The sequence below is a fragment of the Atta cephalotes genome (assembly GCF_000143395.1).
Source record: "Atta cephalotes unplaced genomic scaffold scaffold00006, whole genome shotgun sequence".
NCBI classification, from domain to species: Eukaryota; Metazoa; Arthropoda; class Insecta; order Hymenoptera; family Formicidae; genus Atta; species Atta cephalotes.
Window position 1 is genome coordinate 5,561,530 of NW_012130070.1, and position 11,072 is coordinate 5,572,601.

An 11,072-nucleotide genomic window follows, 5' to 3' on the forward strand; every position below is an offset into this window, starting at 1 on the left:
TGTCCCCATGCGAGTCTATTGCTTTGCTCTAAAAAACATAATTAAGAATGCCGTGTAAACGTAGTTTCAATGTAAAAATATTATCTTTTTTCAAAAAATTACATTTGATGTTTAAGTTAAGATTTTTTGTTTAAGTTAACCTAGCATAAATTACTTACTTTTTGTAAATTATAAAAACTTACCTTACGCTATCTTTGGGATGACGAAAAAAAGTGCATTGTGAATTTTTACTATTATTACTGCATTGTTTACTACTGCACGTAACATAACTTTTCTTTCTTTTATCTATTTTTTAGAAATATTTACGGCGCAGCTCTTAAATTGTCTTCTTTTACCACAGATATCTGCTCACACGGAATCTGTGTAATATACGTTCTTGTCATCTTACATTTTATTGGATCCGACTCAAAACAAAAGCTGCGCAGTCATACCTGCACGAACACGCATTTTTTTGCTGAGTGTCTGGTTAGTACTAGTTCTACTGTGATTACATGGAGCGCGGTACGCAGTACAATAAGAGTGCAGTTACAATAGAAAGAATAAGGAATTAGGAATAAGGAATAAAGATTTCAACTTATCAGATATCGGACTGGAATGCACGGTTTCTGATAGATTGGAATCGTTAATGATCGTTATTCCTTATTCCTAATTCTTTATTCCTTCTATTGTGGCTGCACCTTAACTAAACTTAATAGTAATTAACTAGACAATTAGGAAACCGCGTACCGTCTATTTCTTTCGCTAATATTTCGCTAATATCAACGAAAAAAATAGGCGATACGTGATAGAGTACTATTTCATTTATGCGTTTTTGTCGTATGACAAATGTGTGCAGAACAGAGAGAGGTCTTCGGAGCTCTTTATAGTCAATCAACATAACTGAAAAATTTGTTGTATGACAAAAACGTACAAATGAAATAGTACGCGATTTCCTAGTTACCTAGTTCACCGTGCGGCAACATGTGATGCGGTAGCCAATAAGATTACAGCTCTTAACATGTTCATTGGTTACCCCGTCTTATTTTGTCACGCGGCAAGCGTTTCTGCGTTCAGTGTGCAGGAGCCATTAGTTACTATTATGGACGCGGAAATGCTTGCCACGTGGCAAAGACGTAGTAATCAATGAACACATTACAGCTGTAAGCATATTGGCTACTGCGTCACATTTTGTCGCGCAGCAAGCGCGACCAGTGTGCAGAAGCCATAACGGAAACAGAAATAGTATTGGATTCTCCGGAAGATTCGTGCCGATATTGAAGGAAAATTGAAACAAAGAAATTTTAAATTTTAGTATACATTTATTAAATTATATAGATAGTTGGCACGAACTTTCTAGACAACCCAATAGTAAACTTATCCATAAAGCGAGTTTCAACCGATTCATCTTATTGCAAGGTTATAGATAAGTTTATTTCCATTATTTTTCCAGTAGATCTAAAGTATCCTGATTGGCTCATCGATTTACGTTCATATTTTAAGATTATTGTTATGGCTTCTGTACACTGGACACGGAAACGTTTGCCAATAAGTTTACAGTTTCAAATGATAAAAAGAATAAAAAATATTTAGAATGACTTGGACCAAGTTACGATTAATTTAACTAGGATTAGTATGTGATTAACTTATTATTTAAAACTTGTATTACTTTGTTAAAATAGATTATCTTATTATTCTTTATGATTTATATACAGAAAAAAAGATTAGATTAAAAATGATGAATCATATAATAATTTTTAATGCTTTATTGTATTACTATAATTGCAATTTTATTTATTTTATCTATTAAGCTATTTTATTTCCATGCTATTTTATTTCCAGCTCTTAATGTGTTCATTGGTTACTGCGTCTCATTTTGCCTCGCGGCATCCAGTGCACAAGAGCCATTACAGAAATTTTATATGCGGCAGCTCTAAGCACGATGTAAACGTAGCCATTGGCTGCATCATAGGGCTTGCGCAGTTTCGACAAGATTCAAATTGTTTGAAAGCCAACGATTTTCTAAGCGTCTGTTTTGTGATTCATTTCGTTTCTGCCGTTCTCTCAATTTTATTCGTAATTTTCGACTATGGCTGAGTTTAGTACACCGCCGAGAATGAGGATAATAAACAAAGCCGAATTAAATACTCCCATAAAAATACCAGCTTCACCTTTGCTGCAAAAAATAGGCTATGGCACCGGTATGTAAAGAATTTATCTTCCTTATTTAAGCAAATAATTTTGAATAGAAATACAAATAATTATATTGTTTTTTGAAAATATATAGCTGTTGTATTTATATCTATAAATTCCTTTCTTCTCTCTGCTTAATAAAATTTCTTGCTTTAGATTAAAAAAATATCTGATTATTGTATATAATTATATTTACTTTTCTATTTATCATTCAAATGATAAAAAGAATAAAAAATATTTAGAATGACTTGGACCAAGTTACGATTAATTTAACTAGGATTAGTATGTGATTAACTTATTATTTAAAACTTGTATTACTTTGTTAAAATAGATTATCTTATTATTCTTTATGATTTATATACAGAAAAAAAGATTAGATTAAGAATGATGAATCATATAATAATTTTTAATGCTTTATTGTATTACTATAATTGCAATTTTATTTATTTTATCTATTAAGCTATTTTATTTCCATGCCTTCTATCAGGAGTTGCAGTGTACATGTTTGAAAGATCATCTAAAGTAGGCTCTGAACTCTCCCCATGGGCTGTAAAGAAATGGCTGAAAGAAAAAAGCAACGAGAGAAATAATAAAAATCTCCGATTAGAAGCTGATGTCCTCCGACAATTGAATCATCCCAACATCATTGGTTTCAGAGCATTCACTAAAGGAGAAGATGGAAAGTCTTGCTTAGCTATGGAAGTACTGGATATGTCACTTGGTATTTATAGAGCTAACTAATTTGAACATTTTAAAGTTTATGTGTTTATATTAATATTAACATGGCAAATCAGGTGACAAAATTGAGGAGAGACGGGAGATCTTTGAGAACGAACCTTTTCCAGCCAAGAACATTTTAAAAGTCGGTTTTGAAATTGCAAAAGGTCTTGAGTATCTACATCACACTGCATACATATTACATGGAGATATAAAAAGTTGGAACATTTTGGTGTCCAATGATTTCAACACAATTAAATTATGTGACTTTGGAAATTCATTACCCTTGACAAAATCTTTAGAAATAGACACGTCAAAAGGTGATTTTTCTTATATTGGGACAACATGTTGGAATCCTCCTGAGATTATATCAGGTATGTTTGCTTGTTTAATTATGTGTTATAATTTTTTAATTTACATTTACATAAATTTGTAATTTAATTTTGAAATTGTGATATATCAAGTTTATAATTCATAATTTTTTAAACCATTGCTTCAGAAATTTTATTTTTATGTTTGATTTATGATATTCGCGACTGATTTTTTAAAAAATTGTTAAATTTTTCTTGCAGAAAATGGACCAGTGACGAGTGCTGCTGACATTTGGACATATGGTCTTGTCCTTTGGGAAATGATAGCTTTATCGACACCTCACTGTGAAGAAGATTTTAACGAAAATGAATCTTTTGATAATTGTACTACGTCTGAAGATACGAGAAATAATCAGCTTGATGAATCTGATATTAGTATAGATGAAAATAAATATGGTAAGTAGCAATTTGAAATGTGCCTGTTAATTATAATGTTATTTGAGGTAAATTAATAGAAATTAAATTAATAAAATAAAAATCTTATTTTATATATAGGTACACGTCCAGCTCTACCTGCTATTGACTTCAGTGAAGATTATAATAACATATTGGAAGTATTTTTTATATGTACCACAAATTACAAATTGAGACCCAGCGCAAAAGCACTAGTAAACTACTATAAAAAATACGCAGATATTAAGAAAAAAAAATTGTAAGTTATAATTATGTAAATTCATCACATATATTTATTTTATATATATATATATAATCATCGACATTAAAGTATTTTAAAATAAACTATGTTCAGAAGGTATCTTATAAAATTATATTTCTGAAATAGTTTCTAAAATGACGCGATAATAAATAAAAGATATTATTACTATTATATTATTAAGACATATTATTACTATTATACTTATGATAATCTTGATTTTGCTGTATAAGATGATATACTTATTATACTTATTATACTTATTATAATATCATCCTATCAAAAATAACTAAGCATTCAAGTGTTTATAATACCTTTCTATATCTGTGACTTCTCTGTTCTGACTTTGAGTTAAATATGGCCACCGTCGATGTTATCCGTGGTTTTATTAGCAAACTATTCTACATTATTAATTTGTTCACCCTAGAAAAAGATTCTAAATGTATATATGTATAAATATTTTCTAAGTTCAACATTTAGTAATGCTACATAATTCATAAGATATAATTTTGTTACCAACAACTCCCTGTTTTTTGACTAGAAATGCTATTTCTGCAAACATATCTCCGATTTCTGTTAGAAATTTTTCCAATTTTTTAGAACATTATTATGTCTACTTATTATATCTCATAATTGTTGTCTAGCTATCTTACTATCTTCTAAAATCTGCATATAATTAATCAGATATTTGATATGAATAAAAAAATTTCTAATAAATACTATTGTAATGGTAAATTCATATTTATATTATCAATAAATAAGCTAGTTTCTTGAACATCGAGCATATAATCCAATTCTGCTCTAATAACTCGCCTTACTATTCAACAAATAGTTTAATTAATGAATAATGTATGTATAATATGTATGCATTATATTATAAAGAATTTTTTCTTATAATTTAAATTTAATAATTATAACAATATAATATTAAGGATTTATAAATATATTAAGGATTTATAAATATATTAAGGATTTATAAATATAAATATTATGAGAAGATATATGTATCTTGATTTCTTGTAAATACATATGAAGTGAACATTGGCGTAAGAATAAAAGGCACTTATCATGATATTTCAGAAACAAGGTATTGTAATCGTCCATAATATCAGAAAACATTTGCAGCATAGTTGTATATTGCAACGTTCTAATTCTTGTGTATACATGGTATAGAGGTTCATCTTATGTTACAGTCAAATTGTCAATGGCAATGATATCTTTTCTCATATTTACAAAGGATGCATAAGTGGAACTAATAAATAAGAACAAATATATTAATACACATCTAAATCAAATATATTGCATGGATAAATTTAGCAGTAAATTTAAATAAAATAAACAAGAGACCAGAATTTTACATAGACATAAATTTGTTAATTTTCATTGATAAACATATTTAATTATAGAAAATTTTATGTGTATTAGACAATTTCTTATTCTAATTATTAATTATATAATAACAATTATATAATTATTTTATTATTATAATTACGTATATCAATATTAAAATTATTTGCTTAGTAATTAATATGGACAAATATGAATCTATCATAGTAATTGTAATACATTTCCAAAATTAAAATCTGCTGAACACAGCCAATCACTGTCAGTATTATGCCTCAATGATTTAGAAATTAATTCCAAATTAGATAAAATTCAAGTAATATTGCATTACAAAATATTAATTAGATTATATTAGATAATATTTTTCATTAAGATATTTGTTATAAAAAAAATAATAATAATCTTATGAAAAATATGAAAACTTGAAAATACGATAAAATATCAATTAATGCTTTCCAATTAATCTTTTTTCCGAAATTTTATATTTTTAGATTCCACTATAATATTGATAATTGATAACGAAAATGTTTTCTTATTTAAAAAACAATGATAAATGACGAGATATCCTCCTTTTCCTTGCACAGAGAAAGATTCGATATCAACTTCATAACGCGAAGATCAATATTCATAGTCGATTTTTACATTTAAGACTGTCTTAAGTACGGTATCTTAAAATGTCATAAGTTAATCCGAGGACTGTATTAGCATTTAAGACATTATTTAAGACGGTTTTAAAATACGAATGGAAATGAATACCGTTCCATATTTCGCATTTCACAATTGATAGTCCCTTCACAATAGACGGTGTGGAGCAAAAGTAGGCGTGGTTTAACCGAACTGCACCACCATGTAATCCTTCCAATGATTTTAAGCCTCGCTTAAAATTAAAGTAACGTTGGTGCAATCAGGCTTTAGGGTGAAATCACACGGTCCGTATAGAACTGCGGAATACAGAATGCGTCATTGAAGCAACCAATCAGCGCTATTCCGCACTTTTCCATCACGCAAATTTTATGTGCTATGTTCACATGATGTATCCAGCATGAATATAATTTAAAAATTACTAACTTCATGTTAATAATTTGCTTTTTAAAATAAAATATAATTTTTCAAATTGTAAAAACAATTATTACTGTTGTATTTAATGTTTTAATATTTACAATCTCATAACAATTTTTTGAACTACTTTAACGCATTTACTATCATTTTTCTGCATCGTGTGAACATAGCACACAAAACTGGCATGATGGCAAGTGTGGAAAAAAGTACGTGCTGAAATCGCATGTAATGCATCATTGTTTTTTTTTATCTTGGTACCTATATTTATGTACTCAAATTTTGTCATTTTGCTTCATTCATCTCGATATTACGCAATTCCGTCATATTATTTTAACCTTTCAAAATATGACGGTTTATTATAAGAACAATGATACACTCGCTATTCCGCAACATCAAATGCAGAATAACGCTGAGTGATTGTTGCAATGACGCATTCTCTATTCCGTAATGTGATTTCACCCTTACAAGTCAAATAAATAACGTTTCAAAAGGTATCAAGAATATGATACTTAAATTCCTCTGTTTGCATTTATCGACCTGTCTCGTGTTTGTCTCATGATTGTTTTAGTGTTGTCCTTTTTTTTCTGTCAATAAGCTGAGCTCCATCTGAAGCCAGTTTCCGATTTTCCGTATGTGTCGCGTATATATTCTCTCGTGAATTCTTTGAACGCGATATTTAATAATTTATTATAAATAGATATTGCAGTTGATATATAATGTGGCGATATAATTATCGCACGTTCTCTTTTTTACTTTTTATTAATAATATTTTATTAGTAATTTTATTAGTAATACATTTTATTTATTAATATTTTTTTATTTATTTAGATCTGTATTTTAATTAAATATGGGACATTTCTACTTCATACTTTGTTCGTACATGTATTCACACATTGTTATTTAATTATATTGCTATTATAATTATATTGTTATTTAATTATATTTAATTAAATTAATTATATTACAATTTTATACTTACGTTTATTCTGCCAATTCATATATTATGTTAAAGTACATTTACATTAGTTATATGCCTATAAAATAAAATTGTAAAAATATTTTGATTTCTACTAGAACCTTATCTTTGGCATTGACAAGTTCGTGTCTGCATGCCAGGCTCGCGCTCATATGTCGCTGTAAAATTTGTAATTTATTTTGTTTATCAGCAATAATAAATTTTAGAAAATATAAATATGTTGTAGACTGCGAATGTAATAAAATTTTTTAACATTTTCTAATAATTTGTGCTATCAATGCTTTGCTAGAAGATTGAGAAAAACCTTGTCGTTTGTCATTTTATACTGTACATTATTATATTACGATTTTTTCATTATATAAAATATATCTAAAATTTTAATCGCTCGTAATTATACGAAATCAAATTAAACTTAAAATAATTTTAAAAGCCTGTTTCTAATTAGCAGGATTAGCAACATTATCTTATAAAAATAACTCGTTACCGTTTTCATTCTTTTTTCTAAAAAAATAACTTGTTTCTGTTACTCGTTATCGATTTGCAAAAGTAACTCGTTACTGTTATTGTCTCAATATACGAATCGTTACTTTTTCGTTATTTTTTTTCTACTAATAGAGTGTTATATGTAGATTTTTGGTAAATATAAAAAAGATGTCAAAATTCTATTTTTTATTAATGGAATAGAGCTAAAAAAATATATGCTTATAATAAATATTGTGCATGAATGAAATAGATGCTATCAAATCACATAATATATGTATATTACGTTTTTTGTAATTTTTATACTTAAATAAATTTATTTTTCGTATTACTTTTAATAAGATATCTTTAAATCATACATTTAACTCTTAATACATATACAATTTTTTTTTACTGTGATGGATCGTTTGTGTGTGGGTTAATTTCTATAATTTTTGTAAATATACAAAATTTTATTAATGAATTTTATGAATAGATTCTTATATATATTTTAACATCTTCAAAAAACATTTACGAAGTTGTATATTTATAAAGAAGGAAAGGCTAGAAAAGAATTATTTAGCCAAATATTTCGAAGAAAAGAAAAGAATGACTCATCGTAAATACTCTCTAAGATAAAATTATATTATAATAAAAAAATAATATTGTTTGTAATCTACATTATATATATATAATTTAATTATATATTTAATTTGTGAAATATGATATAGAAAAAATTTTATTTTAAGAAATGAAATATACTATAAAGATTATATCTGATTTAATCTATACGTGTAAACTGTGAATACAATGAAAAAAAGGCGTCATGATCGCATGATTTAGACAGCCAATCGGACCGTTAATGTTTCATCTCTATTTTTTAGGGCTACATTACGACTAAATAAACTTTTACTTTTAGTTAGAAATAAAGTAATGATAAAAAACTAGTGAAATCGTTACCTCAAAAATATAATTGCGTTACCATGAACGTTATTCAGAAAAAAATGTAACGTCGTTACCCATTCGTTACTGAAAAAAATAACTTGTAACAACATTACAAATAATGCATTATTTGCCAACCCTACTAATTAGTATATTTTAGTTATAATATAATAATGAATCTTTTATATTTTATACAATAATTTCACATTTTTTTTTCTTAACGATTACTTTTTTTTAATTTTCAGAGTATCTTTTTTGAAGAGAAAGCGAATCGTTGCACTATTTTTTCAGAAAGTATCATATCTAGAGTCATACATTTTTTATAAAAAATAATTAAAAATTGAAAAATTGTGATTTTTAACTAAAAAATTCATTTTTCAAACATTTTTACTTTTGCAATTTTTTTTATTATGTTTAAATTAAAATCTTTACTAAGCTACTTTTATTTTCTACAATTTTGAAAATATAATGTTCAGTAATTTTCTTTATTCCAAAGAACGAAAATTACAGAGAATATGACCGATTAAATAATTTTCATTACATGTAAATAATTATGATTATGATTTTTATTAATTGCGTTCTCATTTGATCTTCATTATTTACTTTAATTGTCATAATAATAGATACAGAATATAGAAAATATTCTATAAAAAACGTTCACGATATTGTGATGTATAATCTATAATGCATATTTCAGTTAACATTTATGTGACTCTCTCGTGATATCCTCATTTATTATAAAATCTACACACTGATTACTCTCCCATTATAATTTCCTGTTATGCATAAATATTTAATGAGAAATCTAATGAGGTATCACAAAAAGATTAAACAATGCAATTAGAGGAACTGATTGCATAATCTAAAAATAGAGTAAATTTACAATTTAATAAAATGATAGACTATAATTAAAACGATATAATAAAATTAAAATATGATAGACTATAATTAAAACGATATAATAAAATTAAAATATAAATAAAACGATATGACGAAATGACGAAGACTATAATTACTGTATAATTTCCACTTCTTGTAATAAATAAAAATGACGGGAAACAGTATATAATGATGGAATAAAATAAAATTTTCAATTCTATCATAATATAATGTCAATGGTCGAGAACGAAATGACAGATAACCTTTGACTCATGGTGCAAGTATTACTTCCATCATGCTTTGACTCTGACGAATAATAAAGGCCAAACGAATTAATTTCAACAAATATAAACAAATATGCATTATTATCAAGTATGTGGAAATATGTCTTATCTAATTATAGTCCTTCTTCGTTTGAGTTAATCCTGTTTTTTTGAGCTTTGAATCATTTCCGATATTAATCTTTTATTAATAATTTTCTTTTATTATAATTTTATTTAGTAATCCAATATTTTCACATTCCAATCGATCATTTTCAATGATTCAAGCATATGATTTGTAACAATTGAGTCTTTTGAAATATGTTAATTTAAGTTTCTTTTATGTTCAGAGACACGTGTTTTTAACTATCTCTTAGAATCACACATAAAATGACAGCTGCATAACCGCAACATATGGACCAATGAGCATCTAAATCAATATAGTGTTTTTATATCGGATGCTTATTGGTCCAGCGGCTTTATGCTGTGATTATGCAACTTATATCGTTTTAATTCGGTTTTTCATTATTTCGTTAACTTATACTTCGTTAACTTGTACTAGATTGTAATCTGATATTTTATCCAATGGAATTTAACTATGATGATATCATGGATGAAGCCTATTGGATAAAACATCAGATTAAGCTTAACCATAAGTTAACCAGATAATGAAAAAATCAGGCTTTTGTGTGTAATGGTCTTAATTAGTCTAACCAACATGTCACAATCATTACAAACAATTTTATAAACTACATTATTATTACATTTTATTGATCGCTATCTTCATGTCTTTTTTTTTATAAAAGCATTAAGTTTATTCAATATTCTGTATCCAATCAAAAATTCATTTTTATCGATAGCTGAAGATACAACTTCTAAAACATTTTTAATGATTTAAAAGGAAAATCAAAATCAAAATTTAAAAGGAAAAGTTATGATTCTCTTTTCATTATTATTTATATCTTTAGATTGAATTTAGAACTCATCAAATTTTGTAATAATCCTTCACTTTATTAAAAATCAAGCCAATGGATATTCATTGGATATTCATTATTTAATAACAAAATATAAATTCTTTTGGTGATATGATAGATGCGACAACAATATACAATTGTATCTACTAAATTTATATATATATATATATATATATATATATTATAACAAAAAAAATTAAATAATTACTTAAAAAAATAAAAAAATAACTAAAAAATAAATAAACTTAAAAAAATAAAAAAATTAATACT

General features: G+C 26.3%; 1 protein-coding gene and 1 pseudogene across 1 annotated transcript; one reads left to right on the top strand and one right to left on the bottom strand.

Annotated features, from left to right (window-relative positions):
- The first annotated feature begins 2,065 nt into the window (after nucleotides 1–2,065).
- LOC105626759 (lymphokine-activated killer T-cell-originated protein kinase) lies at nucleotides 2,066–3,913 on the top strand. The gene is made up of 5 exons (XM_012208055.1): nucleotides 2,066–2,177; nucleotides 2,657–2,890; nucleotides 2,964–3,260; nucleotides 3,459–3,653; nucleotides 3,753–3,913. Exons 1-5 carry the CDS (start codon nucleotides 2,066–2,068, stop codon nucleotides 3,911–3,913), a joined length of 999 nt encoding a protein of 332 aa, XP_012063445.1.
- A 108-nt stretch (nucleotides 3,914–4,021) lies between these two features.
- LOC105626853 lies at nucleotides 4,022–5,136 on the bottom strand (annotated as a pseudogene).
- Between the last annotated feature and the right edge of the window lie 5,936 nt (nucleotides 5,137–11,072).